Raw genomic sequence first — 17516 nt, forward strand, 5'->3', positions numbered from 1 at the left:
CACCCTAGAAGCCCAGGCCACATTAAAGGCGCTCTACCAAGTCCAGAGCGAGCTATCCATCTCGCCAGAAGGATGCCTCCTGAGAGGCCCCCGCCTCGTACTGCCGGACAGCCTCACCCAGCAAGCGGCCCTCCTAGCCCATGGCGCTCACCAGGGCATAGTGAAGTCGAAGAATCGCATCCGAACCAAACTCTGGTTACCAGGGCTCGACAAGAAAGTCGAAGAAGTCATCCAACGATGTCCAGTGTGCCTAGCGACCAGCCTGCCCAACCCCCCAGCACCTGTAATCACGAAGGAAGGACCGACCACCCCGTGGGCACGAGCCAGCGCAGACTTTGGCAGCCTCCCCGGGGGGAAATACATGTTTGTTGTGGTAGACGACTTCTCAAGGTACCCCGAAATTGAAATCCTGCCCTCCACCGCAGCCTCCGAAGTGGTCCCAAAGCTAGAGAAAATCATAGCGACTCACGGCCTCATAGGAGAACTACGCACTGATAACGGACCCCCCTTCAACGGCGGTGAACTGGCAGAATATCTACAATCCCACCGCATCAAGCACCGGAAGATAACCCCCAGGTGGCGTCAAGCCAATGGCGAAGTCGAGAGATAATAATAAGACTATCCAAATTGCCATAGCAGATGGCCAAAACCTAGAACTAGCCCTCTTCCAGTTTTTGAGAGAATACAGACTGACACCCCACTGCACCACCGGGATCCCTCCAAGCCGCCTGTGCTGTAACAGAGCAGTGGTAGACACTCTCCCACACCATCCCATGTGGGCCTCAGCCCCAACTCCGAACAACCGGTCCATGGAACAGCGAACAAAGTCCAACAGAGACGCGTCAAAGCGGAGGAGGGCTGCGGACAGCCCCATTCAAGTCAGAGACCGGGTGTTGGTGAGAGATCGCCACCCGGGAGGGAAGTTCCGCCTCCCGTTCGAGTTGCACCCGTGGACTGTCACCAATGTCAACGGCACCATGATAACTGCAATGAGAGGGAGAGAGACAGTCACCAGAAATGTATCATTTTTCAAACGAATCTCAAATGGAGAAGACGACGGGTTCCCGGACTCAGATGAGCAATACCCAAGGCCGACCCAAGACCCACGAGAAACAGAAGGAGAGGACGCTCCCAGCGAAAAAGAAGCCCCGCAAGCAGACCCAACCACACCGGTCAGGGATGAACCAGAGCCGCAGGTGGCCCAAAGCCACCCTGGAACTGCTGTAGCCAAGGACTCTGAAGAACTGACTCCCACCCAGTCGGGCGAGCGCAGCCTGAGCGGGTACAACCTGCGTCCCTGCCCGAAGCCATCCCAGAGGTACCGGGACTTCGTGGCCTGTTGCAGATGCTGAGAGAGCCCGAGCTGCACAGCGATCATCACATAAGTAAGACTGTTCCTTTTTGCATTTTGAAAACCTCAGAGACTGTAATCAGAAAAGTTAAGCTATGATGTCATGTTGGTTTGGTTTGTTTTTCCTTTAGGGTAAAGGAGGAATGTAGTGTTGTGCTGAGTGGCGCAACCATTTTGGCCCACAAGCAGCGTTACCGTAATTGTTATCTCCCCCAAGCGTAAGTTGAATGGCTCCGCCCGACGTAGAGACGGAGGGCACGTTCTTGAGATAATAAAAAGCCCAGGACCCTGGGCGTGGCAGGCATTGTACTGACCACTACTGTGACACTGTGTGGTCTCCGTCTGTACACCTAATAGGCCCAACCAGAACACGACACATGGGTCCCTTGCTCACTGTGCCACTGGATTCAAGCTAGCCTGGCTGATGAAGGGTAATACCCAGAAACGGGTCCCAGATGCTTGTTTCCGGTCCAGGAAGGACCTGGCTTGGCATTTCTGTCTGGATTGTTCCCATGAGGCACAGGGTCAAGACTGATTTGCATATGACTGAGTCTAAACTGGGGTGACATAGTGAGCAAAAGAACAATGGATTTAACCCAGATCTCTTGACTGGGGTGAATGTATGATTTATTCAGCATTCCGTCCATCTTTTGATTCCGTGGCACTTTCTAAAAGTGGTATTTCCATAATAGTAATGTAAAATTCAACTTCGCCACTAAGCAGGATTTATCACTACCATTCTAAACATACCAAGCATGTCAACACTACTCCTTTCAGATCAAGAATTACCACTTAACCCCTTCCACGCTCATGACGAGCTGGGCTCGTCATGCAGTAGCCTCCTGCTACGCTGATGACGAGCCCAGCTCATCATGAACCAATAAGGATCACGAAATCCCAGCACAGCAGGGGAATTCCCATAGCATCCAAGAGGTTAAACACATATAAGGTAATTCCCAATGCTAGCGCATGAATAGGCCTGGGTGGAGCTTGCGGAGCCAAGAACCCTTATTTGTGCCACAAGTAAGTCCCCAACTGCGGAATTGCTGAGATGTCATCAGAGGCTTTGCCCCCTTTCTTAACCACTCTGCAAAGGTGTCTCCTGGCGTACTACTGGTTGGGGAATAAAGTCCCCTTTGCTGCTGAGAGTCATTGGAGGCCAAGAACCTCTATTGTTGCCTTAAGTATGTCCCCCACAGCTGAATTGCTGAGATGTCATCGTAGGCCCGCCTTGTTTCTCAACCACTCTGCAAAGGGGCCTCCTGGCGCAATACAGGTTGGGGGATGAAGTCCACTTGGCTGCTGAGGGTCTTTGGGGGCCAAGAACCCCTATCATTCCCACAAGTAAGCCCTTCACAGCGGGATTACTGCAATGTCGTCAGAGGCCCTGGCCCCTTACTCAAAAACTCTGCAAAGTCTCTTTGGCTACCGAGGGTCATTGGAGCCAAGAACCCATATCGTTGCCACGAGTAAGTTCCTCACTGTGGATAACTGAGACTAGGGGTGAGCATGCCTGTAAACTCCACTCTGCTGGCGGGTTGGCAGAATTTTTGCCGAACTCTGCATTCCAAGTGGAGCACGGAGTGACAAAACTCCCCAAACTCTGCCAGGGGAGCAGAGTTTACTACCCATCTGTACCTATGAGAGGAGTAGGTCTCACAGTAGGGAGAAAAACAATAGGCTGTTTGTCACTACACAGACATGCCACACAATAAAGGCAAGCGTCCTACCTTCTACTTGCACAGCCTGCTGCCCATAGGGCTACCTTAGGGGTGACCTATATGTAGTAAAAGGGCTTGGCAAGTAGTTGTAATTGCCTAGTCAATGTGGAAGTAAATTGCACACGCAGGCCCTATAGTGCCAGACCTGAGACAGGTTTGAAAGGCGACTTGTGTGGGTGGCGCAATCAGCGCTGCAGACCCTCTAGTAGCATTTACTTTACAGGCCCTGGGTATATGGTATACCACTTTACAAGAGACATATACGTAAATTAGATATACCAAACAGCTGTAAACCAATCATATGATGTTTTAAGGGAGAGAGCCCATGCACTTCAGCACAATTCATCAGTGGTAAAGTGCCCAGATTCCCAAACCAAAAAAAAAGTCAGAAAAATAGGAGGAAGAAGGCACAAAGATTGGGGCTAACCATGCAAAAAGGGCCAGGTCCAACCACATTCATCAGGTGCTTTTCAGCCACAGGGCTATCTTTTTATTGTTCATTACAATTTACACTAAACATGTTTTTGTTGAAGGCCAATGTAGGAGGACTCTTTGGCTCCAGTACAGGTTTTTAAATGATTGTGAATATTTGAATTGACGACTCAAGTCTGATAGGTAGAGGGATGAGACTAATAAGGTTAGGCATTTAAAAGGAAGAGTTTTGTGAGAGCTGTTGATAAGAGGAATTGGTTGTGGAAAGATGAGGACAGAGTTAAGCACAGTATGCAATAAGAACAAAAGGAATTAGATAGAATCTTTGTTTTGATAGTAGGGCTAAATTGTTTCTGATTGCAATGTTTATCTATGATGTTTTTTTAGATTGGAGAATAGCTAAGCACATAAACCACATGGGGAAGGCAACGCATGAGGCATGTGCTTGGGCTTGATGTGTAATTTCACATAGTTCAGATCTGTTTGGAAGTTGGGAAGGTACTAGCACTGGCAGCCGTAAGTGGTTTGGTTAGTTCTTACAAGTATGCAAAAGGAGATGATTTGCTGCTTTTAAATGTAAGGATGTTTAATTGCATTGTGCATTTTTGCTTATCCTATCCTATCCACTGAAATCTATCTTTAAAACCGGTGCTGAACTTCGTAGCTAAGTCTAAAGTCAAGTTCCATGTAAGTGCAGAATAGTAAATTAGATACTGTGTTTTTATTTTTTATGGCAAGGGAGCGCAGTGCGAATAACAAGTTTGGGGAAAACAGGCAAGGGAGCGCAGTGCGAATAACAAGTTTAGGGAAAACAGTTATGTTATTATGCTATTATGCTAATGAAATCAAGCTAGCCCTAATTCAGCCAAATGTATTTTTAAGATTCTCAAGGACCTCAGAGTAAGGAAAAATTCCTCCGCTTCCGTGATTACAACTGAGCAACAGTGTGAGGACTTGGCAACTTTCTTTGTCAATAAAGTGGATACCATCTATCGGTCCTTTCCACAAGGGTATCCTCCTCCTGTTGCTCTTTGCGGATCTCCTTCACTGCATTCTCTGGCAGTATTCCTATTATCATGCAGGAAGAGTTCACTTTACTGAGTAGGAAAGTTAAATCCGGCTCCCCGTCCGATCCTTTAAAGCCTGCCCAGTTCAGGGACTCGCTCTCTCTCTTCCTAGCCCCTTTGTGCCAGGTTAACACTTCTTTTTCTACAGCTGTGATCCCTATGCAGTGGAAACAGGCGAGGGTATCCCCTATACTTAAAAAAACTTTGCTTGACCCGGGCAAACTGGAAAATGTTCGGCCAATATCCCTCCTTCCTTGGGTAGCTAAGATTGCGGAGGCTCACATTAATAACATTAATTAGGTTCCTGAATACTAATAACTTCTTGGATCCCTCTCAGAATGGTTTCCGCTCCAGTCACAGCACAGAGACTGCTCTCCTGGCTGTAACAGAATATCTGCGGACCATTCTCGATTCTGGTCATACGGCGGCACTGATCTTGCTTGATCTGAGTGCCGCATTTGAAACGGTGTTTCATAGGATTCTACTACAGCGTCTGGAGGAAGCAGGTGTTGTGGGCCTAGCGCTGGAATGGATCAGATAGTTTTTGACATAGAGATCATTCCAAGTGTCGGCCCCCCCGTTTCTTTCCCAGGCTCATTCCATCAGTCAGGGTGTGCCTCAGGGCTCTGCGCTGGCCCCGTATTGTTTAATCTATATGTTCAACCTCTTGCAACGGTGGCCAGGAACATGGACCTCACCATGGTCTCGTATTCAGATGATACGCAGTTGGTGGTGGCCCTCTCTGATGATTCCACGCAGGATGCTGCAAGTTTTAGGTGCGGCCTAGCCTCCGTTGCGGAGTGGATGACCACAAATTGCCTCCAGCTGAATGCAAATCAAACAGAGATATTGCTGGTGGGGAAGGATAGGAGTCTCTGGAGTGAGCAATGGTGGCCAACTGTTCTTTGTAGTGCTCCCACCCCTAAGTCGGTGGTCAAGAACCTGGGGTTATGGATGGACTCTACCCTCAGTTTTCAAGATCATACTAAAAAGTTGCCAGCACCTATTTTGGCCTCCTTCGGGGACTTAGGCCACTGTTGAGGTTCTTTGATCCTCTTACGTGCCAGCTGATTGTTCAATCAGCTATCCAATCTAGACTAGACTATGCTAGTTCGCTCCTTCTGGGGGCTAATCAGGCTGAGGTCATGCGATTGCAGCGTGTCCAAAACACTGCAGCTAGAGCCCTGTTGGGGCTACCGCGTAATTGCCCCTCCACGGGTGCCATCCAGAGACTACAGTGGCTACCCATGGCCAAGCTGATCCAGTTTAAGACTCTTTGCTTGTCTGTTAAGATCTTGAAGCTTGCATTGGCCGGCATCCTAGCTAACCTGCTATCCCCGTATGTCCCGACTCACCAGTTGCGCTCCCTGGGACAGCACCTGGTTAGAGTCCCCCAAGTGAGGCGTCTTCGGGCTGGGGTTCGATCCTTCTGCTGCTTAGTAGCCAAGCTATGGAACTCCTTGCCAGATCCATAGCCTGAACCACCTGCTGGACTTTAGGAAAGCTATCAAAACATTTCTCTTCCCATCTGCTTAGCCGTTTACCATCCTTCTGTATGTTCCTTGCTTCTACCTGTTTTGTTCCTTAGCCTCCTGGTCCTCTCTGACGCTGCCAGCGCCGGGACGCCTCTTTGCTGAGGCAGCTATGCGCTATATAAACTCAGATAACATAACATATCATAACATAACATAACATAACAGTTTTGAAAAAGTTATCCACAACCTTCCAACTGTATGATTTCGGCTTTATATTTAAGGGTGAATGAGATTGTTCCAGTGAGTAGTAATCCACTAAGGGATTTGGTACAGTGATGTTAAAGGTTAATCTTGTGGAAGGGGCCATGGGTGTTCTTATATAGATAGACTGAATTTGGTGTATCAACGAGTACAAGCAGACCCTTTTTAGATGATAGTTGTGTTTTGAGGAGAAGGACTTCTGTGCAGGACATCTCCAGAATATAACCACGCGAGTGCCTGGTTTATATACACTTTCTCTATTCTGTTTACTTCTTCATCCAGAACTTTGTGTACCTATGTATGGACTTTTGACCCTAAAGAAAGGAAATCTTTAAAAGAAAAAAAAACTTGTTTGATGAGAGACAGTATAGACAACAATAATTGTTAGGAACCTTTGAACTGAATTGTGTAATGTGAGTTAGAGAGAAATAGCATTTGAAAGGAGTTAATTAGTGTCAGTAGGGATGATTGATAATTAATAATAGCAAGTTAGATACTATTCGTGTCCTTCCAGATAACCATGGATACTGCTATTTCTATTTTGGCTAATTGTAAAGTCTAAATAGCCACACAATGTGTTCTCTTGAGTGCTTGTAATAATGACCAAGAATGTTATGGCATGCATATAAATAGTTTCTCTGTTTTCGTTCTTTCATCCCTAAAGAAGCAGCATGTATCGCTGTGAAACACGTATTGGCTGAAAACAAGAGTAGAAAAATAAGTTGTTTTTTTAGATTTCCTGTTTGGAAACATGACAATGTATTGCCTAAATCGGCTTTGAACAAAGTTTGACGTTTTGTCTGTTCTGTAATTATATGAATTGTAATATATTCTTTGAATTTTTTTTGCTATTAGGCTAGAATTCATGGAATAACGCTCTTTTGTAAATCTATTGTTTCAAGTATCACAAACCAGGAGTTTGGAATAAAATTTCCATGATAGCTATCTGATGAATTGCACTGGTAAATTGGAGATTTCATGAGCACCATATCTCTCTACGAAATGCACTTGTTTATCTCCTTAATCCTGAGGTGGTATCCAAGAATCAATATGTTCGTGTCCCTTACTTTGGAGGAGTACACTGAAGATGTGGTGCAGCTGCCCAGCTGCCGCCTTCCAACCTCCCCCATCATGACGGGGTGTACTTATACATCATTGCTTTCAACTCATGTAGTGCTTCCGGCATGTGAAGTGAGGAGTGAGGCCCCTGAACGTCCACCCACACACCCTGGCAGTGTTGCTGTGAATCGAGCGCTGATGCCCAACAATTGACTGAAGCCCAGTCATTGACTAGTGTAGGGGAGTCAGTTCAGAAGGGCAGAAAGGAGGACCTTTGGTGATGTCAGGAACCACTGATACCCCCCTGCGATATACTGCCCAATATATTGTCTATCCTAGCCAATAGACCTCGTATTCACATGGAATGTCTTTTAGCCCTCCCATCATCCACTCTACGTAGGTGAGACTTATCCTAATTTCTGACACTATCATTTAGTGGTGTTGGTTATGTTCCCCCTTATGTCAGCATTCAGATGGGGGTACCAATTTTACTGATCAAAGTACTCATAACGGTGGTGTGAGTATGTGTGCACCCTCCAGATCCCTGCGTTACCACTCTGATGTCACCGGTCTTGCAGTGGCGCAGCACCAATTGGAATGACTTCTTATCATATCTTCCCCAATATCATCATGCCAACTTTGTTCACCAAAGCAGTGAATGTCAATAAGCTCTCTCAACAATAGGCTTGTGCAGTATTCCCTAGACATCACTCTTGAGATGATCACAATAGAGATCTCTGCAATCTTGACTCATATGCATGTGATGGGTGGCAACATCACAGAGCTCACTTCTGAGGTCAAGTCAATGAGAGCTTTATAATGCTGTCTTCCGGAATAGACTGATCACTGTAGAAAAACACCTATAGAACCTGTAGGTGTGCTCAAACGTAACCCCTGACTGGGGCCAGGATGCTGGGTACTTATAGAAGAAACTCACAGACCTTCATGATAGGTCAAGGGGCAATAACAAACACCTTTGCAGGGTGCCTTAGAACCTGGAAAAGACTGACAAGGTCTTGCTGGTGACTCTGCTGTTAGAACTTCTAAGCATTGATTGCTCACTGATATTAGTAGAATTTTAAAAGGTCAAGTCGAGGCGTTCCACTGAGGACATGTGCCTGAGTCTGTTATTGCATGTCTCTTAAAACACTTGCAGGGGAGACAAGTTATAAAGGCAACAAGGAAAAATAGCTTGTTCAAGCTGGATGGTCACACAATATGGATAGTGGTGGATTTGTGCTCTATGACAAATGCAAAGAGGAAAGCATTTTTAGGATTAATTTACCTTTGTGAAAATGTCCATCCATTGAAAATCCATAGTAGTGGGCTCCATTTATACCCCAAATTCTTACAAGTGTCGCTTCTTATTTCAGCTGCCCAAAATTGCTCAGAGTTTGGGCCCACGTATGTTGTGCTGGGAGAGGACTGGAACCAAGCCCTGGACCCAATCCTAGACAAAATCAGCCCCATCAACATATCCAGTCCTACTGGCAGGGCGATACTGGCAGATGTACTATAGATGCAGAGCCTAAAAGATGTTTGAAGGCTGCTTCGAGTCAGAGAATACAATTTCCTCTCATGTGCCCATTGGTCCCAGTGGAGCACTGACTATGTTCTTATTGGATGGACCCTCTTAACAGGAACTTATTTGTACATTGTCTTGGATGGGGGCTCTAAATGATAACCCCGGGTGCTCTAATCTCTGTAAAGAACTCACTCTATTGTGTCCAATAAGGCACCAGAGGATGAACACCTTAAGGTGCAAATTGCCAGAGGAATGGAAAGAGCTCAGGAAACGTCATTGACTTTTCGATGAACAATAAGTACTCTGTGGCATTGACCCAGATACAGCGGGTGTCAGAGAAGGCCATCAAAGGCAGTGGGGTGACGAGAGATACCACTATAAAAAAAATTAATGACCCCTAAGAACATGCGTTGCTGGATGTATCTGTGAACGACCACCAGATGATCCCTTCTACTTTTGCCAACTTCCATAAGAACCTCTACAGATTTGAAGCTTAACCTAATGAGATGCCCTTCTCCCTGGATGCCAAGAAGATATTTTAGAGGGTTAAATGGGGTTATCTGTTTCTGACCTGGACAATGAATTCATATCAAAGAAATAATGACTTTTCATGCACGTTACCACCCAAGTAAACTGTGCGGGATTTATATCCAATACTTTCACTATCGCCAGAACCACCAGACCAGACAGGCGTTCCCCTGTAAGTGGGCGTAGTTGTTAATGTTGTTTCTTTTTCCCATGGAACCCCTAGCCGCTACCAAATGCCAGACCCCCACCATCATGGGGATTTTCTGGTGCGTTAAACTAAGGCTCTGTTGTTTGCAGACCACATTTCGTTTGCACTGTCTGACTGTAGTACTCTCTCCCATCACTGAATTATCAGCCTTTGCAGGCTACAAGGTAAACTGAAGCAAAAGTGAGGTTCCCCCTCATTTCCAAATGCGACACCAGTGAGGCTAATGAAGGCTACAATATCCCATGAAAATATTACAGCCACAAATTTCTGAGAATCATTGCCAGGTAGGTCACTCCCCCCACCCCCCGCTGCAGCGCCACCAGCGCTCTTGCCGTTTTGTGTTCTGTGCCCACTGACCATTGTATTTCACTCCCCTTATTGTGCAACTTTTGCCTTGTGTAAACCTTGCCCTGTGGAACCCTGCTGTGCCCTGTGTAACCATTCGCCTTTCCCTCCATGCCCATTCCCCATTCCCCACAGTTGCCGCCGCTGCTGCCCCTGCAGCCCCGCCCCCCCGGGACCATTCGCTGCCCCCTGCCACCCGCCTCCCGCCTCCCAGCTGCTCCTCCCTCCCACCTCCCCTTATAATGGCGGCAGCTGTGCTGCTACGCAGCGGCCACGAAGGCGTGCCTAAGGCAAGCCCGTCAGCGTGCCTGAACCGCGCCCAGCGCCATAGCCCCTGGACCCCGCAAACACCATGACATCAGAATCCACTACGACGCCAGCACCCTCCACGCACTCAATGCCGACCGAAACCACACCTGCTGCCAGGCAGCCCTGAAACTGACCCACGGACCCCTCTCCTGCCGCACCTGCAGCTTCACCTGCGACAGAATCACCAAACCTCCAAGGACTGGACCGAACCACCTCCGCTGCATACTCCTCAACACCCGCTCCGCACGCAAACACGCCGTCGAGCTTTGCGATCTGCTCGACACCTCCGCCTCAGATGTGGCCTTCCTGACTGAGACCTGGTGGAACGACTCCTCGGCGCCCGACATCGCCATAGCCATCACGGATGGCTACAAGATCACCCGCAGGGATCACGCCAATGGAACCAGAGGAGGAATAGCCATCGTCCACAAGTCTACCCTCAAGGTCACGACCCAAGCAGATGACACCCTCAACGGATCACTGACATAATATCGACTACAAAAATATAGGCATTTAAAATATCGACTACAAAAATATCGAAGTCCTATCTACAAACAGGTAAGTACAAAAATATCGAATCAAAAATATCATTTAAAAATATGTACTTTGTAAAAATATCGAATTTATTAAAAAGTTTGTAAAATTAAAAAAATATTAAAAATAACTAACTAAAATATACTTAAAAATACTTAAATAACCGTAAAAATTATTAAATAATTAATTTAAGTTATTAAAAAAAATACAATTTTATTTATTCAAACATATATATATATATATATATATTAACATAATATTATTAAAAAATATACAATATTATTACCGTAGCATAGCAACAGTGTTAAAATTACTATTCCCACTCCAATGAGTGCAACAGTAGGGAAAGCGTTGGATAGCGTAGCGGTAAAAATTACTATTCCGACTCCAAAGAGTTCAACAGTAGGGAAAGCGTTGGTTAGCGTAGGGGTAAAAATTACTATTCCCACTCCAGTGAGTGCAACAGTAGGGAAAGCGTTGGATAGCGTACGGGTAAAAATTACTATTCCCACTCCAGTGAGTGCAACAGTAGGGAAAGTGTTGGATAGCGTAGGGGTAAAAATTACTATTCCCACTCCAGTGAGTGCAACAGTAGGGAAAGCGTTGGATAGCGTAGGGGTAAACATTACTATTCCCACTCCAAAGAGTGCAACAGTAGGGAAAGCATTGGATAGCGTAGGGGTAAAAATTACTATTCACACTCCAGTGAGTGACACAGTAGTGAAAGCGTTGGATAGCGTGGGGGTAAAAATTACTATTCCCACTCCAGTGGGTGCAACAGTAGGGAAAGCGTTGGATAGCGTAGGGGTAAAAATTACTATTCCAACTCCAAAGAGTGGAACAGTAGGGAAAGCGTTGGATAGCGTAGGGGTAAAATAACTATTCCGACTCCAAAGAGTGCAACAGTAGGGAAAGCGTTGGATAGCTTAGGGGTTAAAATTACTATTCCCACTCCAAAGAGTGCAACAGTAGGGAAAGTGTTGGATAGCGTAGGGGTAAAAATTACTATTCCCACTCCAGTGGATGCAACAGTAGGGAAAGCGATGGATACCGTAGGGGTAAAAATTACTATTCCCACTCCAGAGAGTGCAACAGTAGGGAAAGCGTTGGATAGCGTAGAGGTAAAAATTACTATTCCCACTCCAGTGGGTGCAACAGTAGGGAAAGCGTTGGATAGCGTAGGGGTAAAAATTACTATTCCCACTCCAGTGAGTGCAACAGTAGGGAAAGCGTTGGATAGAGTAGGGATAAAAATTACTATTCCCACTCCAAAGAGTGCCACAATAGGGAAAGCGTTGGATAGCGTAGGGGTAAAAATTACTATTCCCACTCCAGAGAGTGCAACAGTAGGGAAAGCGTTGGATACCGTAGGGGTAAAAATTACTATTCCCACTCCAGAGAGTGCAACAGTAGGGAAAGTAAATACTTCATATGTTATTTAAAAAAATGTAAATTAATATCTATAAAAAATTAATTAAAAGTAATTACCAATTTAATATAATATCATAATTAATCAATTAAAATTACAAATTGAAATTAATTATTACAATTAGTTACCTATTAATACAAATTAATTACAAATTAACAATTAATTAATTAACAATTAAAAATTAATTAACAATTAATTCAAATTAAATACAATTAAATTGAATTATTTAATTAATTATAAATACATTACTTCCCACCCTATTCCCCTATAAACCCACAACCCGCTACAGAAAATAAATTAGTAAAATTAACATAATTAGCAATTAATCAATTAAATAAAATTAATTGGCAATTAAAATGTAATTAATTACCCATAAAACATTAATTAACAATTAATTCTAAATAAATACCAATAAATAATTGTACATATTAATTAATTATAAATAAATTACTTCTCACCCATCTCCCCTATAAACCCACAACCCACTACAGAAAATAAATTAGTAAAATTATCATAATTAGCAATTAATCAATTAATTAAAATTAATTGCCAATTAAAATGTAATTAATTACCAAATATAAATTAATTAACAATTAATTAAAAATGAAAACCAATAAATAAATTTACATATTTAATTAATTATAATTAAATTACTTCCCACCCTATTCCCCTATAAACCCACAACCCGCTACAGAATTAAATTACGCAAAAATTAAAAAAACAAAATTCATTAATTAAAATAAATTATAACATAAATACACACTTTTCACACATATAATAACATAAAAACACTATAAAAAAATCGATATTATTAAAAATTCAATAATTTTAATAACCTATATTATATACTTCGATATTTTAACTTTCTATATTTTTAACATTCGATATTACATTACTTACCTTAAAAACGATATTTTTGATGTCTATATTCTGTCTATTCGATATTTTGTCCATTCTTTATTTTAAACTCGATATTATGTCCATTCGATATTTTTTACTCGATATTTTGACTGTTTACCACCCTCAACACCACCGAACACCTGCATTTCCGGATCCACACCGACCCCAACACCACCCTCAGAGGAACACTCATCTACAGACCCCCTGGACCCCGGGCTCAGTTCAGTGACTCCATCACCAACCTCGCCAGCACCTACTCACTCACCGCCACAGACTACATCCTCCTCGGGGACCTGAACTTCCACCACGAGAACAACAACGACACCAACTCCGCCATCCTGATCAACAACCTCGCCAACCTCAGCCTCAGACAACTGGTCACCGCACCCACCCACGCCGCCGGCCACACGCTGGACGCCGTCTTCTCCACAGGCCCCCACGTCGCCTTCGACCACACCACCGAACTCCACTGGACCGACCTCCGCTGCATCCATTTCACCTTCAAGAAACCAACCACGCACCACCGCACCCAACAGGTGCCTCGCCGCTGTTGGAGCAAAGTCATAGAAGACCAGCTGATCACCACCCTCGCCCAGAACCCACACACCGACCCCACCAACTCAGACGCCGCAGCCCGCAATCTCAGACAGTGGATCGACGACTGCGCCAACACCCTTGCCCCGCTCAATAAACCCTCAAACAGCCACGCCAGCAAGAGAGCCACCTGGTTCACTGACGAGCTCCAGATCTCCAAATGCGCATGCTGGAAACTGGAGAAAATATGGCTCCAGGAACGCACACCGGACAACCACACAGTCCACAAGGACGCCACCCGCAGACATCACCACCTCATCAGACTAGCCAAGAGATCCTCCTTCAAAGACCGCTTGGACAACAACGCACACGACAGCAAAGAGCTCTTCAGCATCGTTAAGGAACTCTCCAACCCCAGCGCCAACTACATCCAACCCTCACAAGAACTGTGCAACTCTCTAGCCACCTTCTTCCACCGCAAGATCGCTGACATCCACGACAGCTTCAACACCATGACCGCCCTGACTATGCCAGACTCCACCCCCCTTGTGAACACCACCAGCGCCAACCGCCTGACCTCCTGGTCAACGACGACGAGACACGCAAGGTCATGAACTCCATCCACTCAGGATCTCCGTCAGACCCGTGCCCACACCATGTATTCAACAAAGCAGACGCAGCACTTGCACCCCAACTATGGAAGATCATCAACATCTCCTTCGAAACAGCGACATTCCCGGAAAGCTGGAAGCACATCAAAATCAACTCCCTCCTCAAGAAGCCCAAGGCGGACCCCAAGGACCTCAAGAACTTCCGGCCCATCTTCCTGCTCCCGTTCCCGACAAAAGTCATCGAGAAAATCTCAACTTGCAATTGGCCCGCCACCTGGAAGACAACAACATCTTGGACCCATCCCAGTCCGGATTCAGACGTAACCACAGCACCGAGACGGCCCTCATCGCCGCCACAGACGACATCAGTCGCCAAATAGACAACGGCGAAACATCAGCCCTCATCCTCCTCGACCTGTTGGCCGCCCTCGACACGGTCTGCCATCGCACTCTAAAGGCCCGCCTCCTAGAAGCCGGGATCCAAGAGAAGGCCCTTGACTGGACTACGTCCTTCCTCTCCGGCAGAACCCAGAGCGTCCGCCTCCAACCCTTCCGATCCGACGCCACCGACATCATCTGCGGCGTCCCCCAGGGCTCATCCCTCAGCCTGACGCTGTTCAACATCTACATTGCCCCCTCACACAATTGGCCCGCCATCACGACCTCAACATCATCTCCTACGCCGACACCCAGCTCATCCTCTCCCTTACGAAGGACCCACACACTGCCAAAACCAACCTTCACGAGGGAATGAAAGCCGTCTCCAACTGGATGAGGAGCAGCCGTCTGAAGCTGAACTCGGACAAGACGGAGGTCCTCATCCTCGGACCCACCCCCTCAGCCTGGGACGACTCCTGGTGGCCGACCACACTGGAAGCAGCACCAACACCCACCGACCATGCACGCAACCAAGGATACATCCCTCTCCATGTCTAAACAGGTCAACGTCGTCTCCTCCTCCTGCTACAACACCCTCCGCATGCTCTGCAGGATCTACAAGTGGATCCCGACCGAAACAAGGAGAACAGTGGCACAGGCCCTCGTCAGCAGCAGACTGGACTATGGCAAGGCAATCTAAGCAGGAATCCCAGCCAAACATCTACGACGACTACAACGCATCCAAAACGCCTCCACCTGACTGATCGTCAACGCCCCCCGCCGCAGCCACATCAACCCCCACCTGAGAGACCTACACTGGCTCCCCATCGACAAGAGGATCACCTTCAAGCTCCTCACCCACGCACATAAAGCACTCCACAACGCCCGACCAGCCTACCTGAACAGCAGACTCAGCTGCCACAACCCCACCCGCCAGCTACGCTATGCCAGCCTCGCCCTCGCCACCGTCCCCCGCATCCAACGAACGACCTCCGGTGGCAGATCCTTCTCCTACCTCGTTGCCAAGACCTGGAACACCCTCCCTACCCACATACGGCAGACCCAAGACCTGCTCGCCTTCAGAAGACTCCTCAAGACCTGGCTCTTTGAACAGTAGCAGCCCCCCCCTCTCCCCCCCTCAGCTCCTTGAGACCCTCACGGGTAAATAGCACACTTTACAAGTTCTCTGATTGATTGATTGATTGATTTATATGGGCCTGGATTTTATTTTTACAGACAATAACCTGAAACCATTGATGAGCAACACCATCCTTAATTAAATGCCCTGATGCCATCTGCAGATGTCACTGTTAGTTACCTAGGTGAAATCAGTGTCCACTTTATAATACATTTGTATGTATATCGTCATCACTTGTAATACTCAGTTACACCTGAACTTTTTTATGTTCCTTTGACCACTTTTGGTGAAACTTGTCTGGGCAGTCAATTAAATTGTATGGTATAGAGAAGAGACAGGTCACATAGAACTACCTCTACTCTTAAGTCCAAGGTTTCAGCCACTACAGACACCCATTTTCAGGCTCCATTCATCATTAACCAAGTCCATCAATGTGGCTGGCTCTTAAAAGAAAGTGGGTGCATCCAAGTGTGCAGGAGGTGCATGCTTCAGTGGGGATTATGCTGGTATCTTGCTGGCTGTGCACAGTTTTGGTTAACTTTGAATTCCACAAGAAATGTTAGATGTTGGAAATAGGTGCAGAACTAGGAGTGCACGATTCAAAATAAAGGTAGCTTCATCATTTTTTACTAACTTGTTCCATGATTATAGGAAAGAACTTTGGGCCTCAGGTACCAAACTCTTTGTGATCAATTACATTTGCCAACCATTGATAAGGAATCTATTTAGTTGTGGGATAGATTCATCTTTGGGAATCATGCCCGGCGTCCTCGAGGGGAGATGGCAGTAGTGTGAGGATCACCCATGCTCTGTCTGATGTGTTCCCAAATAGGAATCTTTTTTTAAAGCAGCCCCTGGCCCTTTACAGACATGAGGTGCGTTAAAAATAAAATATTTCATGTGTAGGAAAGCAAATGCAAGGATGGTGGTCTGCTGTCCCTTGCAGGTCACCATGACAGCGTTCTCAGCCATTCACAGGGAGTAGCAAATTGTGAACCTGCATAATAAACATTCATAGGAGGGAAGCATTTTGTCACTACTGCAAATGTGCAATTTACAGGGCGACCGATTAGTACAAAGTTTACATCACAGATTGTATACCCCCTCACAAATCAGTCAGTGTGCATCCTAGTATGTAAATGGGTCTTTGCACATTGGGCTCTCAGTTATTTAGTAAAAATATTTTTTTTGTTATTTTATGCAAATGTTGTTTTGACTTAAACCTGTTTTGTTTTATTGTGCTCAAGACTTGGATACTCAACTCAAAGACTGAATTTTTTTTACCTTTATTCAGGTCCAGCTGCAAAATATCTTGATGAGTAAATATGTTGAGTACTTCTTGGTGGAAGTCAGAAGCTGGCAGAAAAAGTTGATGATTGCTGACATGGTCATTTCTATTTGGCTTGAAGTACAACAGACATGGGCTCATTTGCAGAGTATATTTACCAATTCCGAAGACATCCGAAAGCAGCTCCCAGAGGATGCCAAAAGATTTGAAATTATCGATCTGGACTTTAAGGTATATCCCAGTATGCAGATAAATAAACTAATGCATCTTGTAACTATTTTCATCATTTTAATTCATGTGAATGCTAAATGATATTGGGCGCTCATTTTTATTTATAAATGTAATTAGCACCCTTTATAGAATGTTGGAAGCTGACCATCGCCTTTGTGAGCCTTAGCCCCCTTATAGACCCGCAAAAATAGC

At 45.7% G+C, this 17516-nt stretch overlaps 1 protein-coding gene across 1 annotated transcript in view; it reads left to right on the plus strand.

Annotated features, from left to right (window-relative positions):
- The window catches only part of LOC144824202 (dynein axonemal heavy chain 11-like), a 3356387-nt gene that overhangs the window by 1162680 nt on the left and 2176191 nt on the right, over positions 1-17516 (plus strand). Inside the window, exon 37 of the mRNA XM_078683354.1 lies at positions 17100-17324. Coding sequence (XP_078539480.1) covers positions 17100-17324 — 225 coding nt within the window. The remainder of the gene's footprint in view (positions 1-17099; positions 17325-17516) is intronic.

The sequence above is a fragment of the Lissotriton helveticus genome, chromosome 3_1 (assembly GCF_964261635.1).
Source record: "Lissotriton helveticus chromosome 3_1, aLisHel1.1, whole genome shotgun sequence".
Lineage (NCBI taxonomy): Eukaryota > Metazoa > Chordata > Amphibia > Caudata > Salamandridae > Lissotriton > Lissotriton helveticus.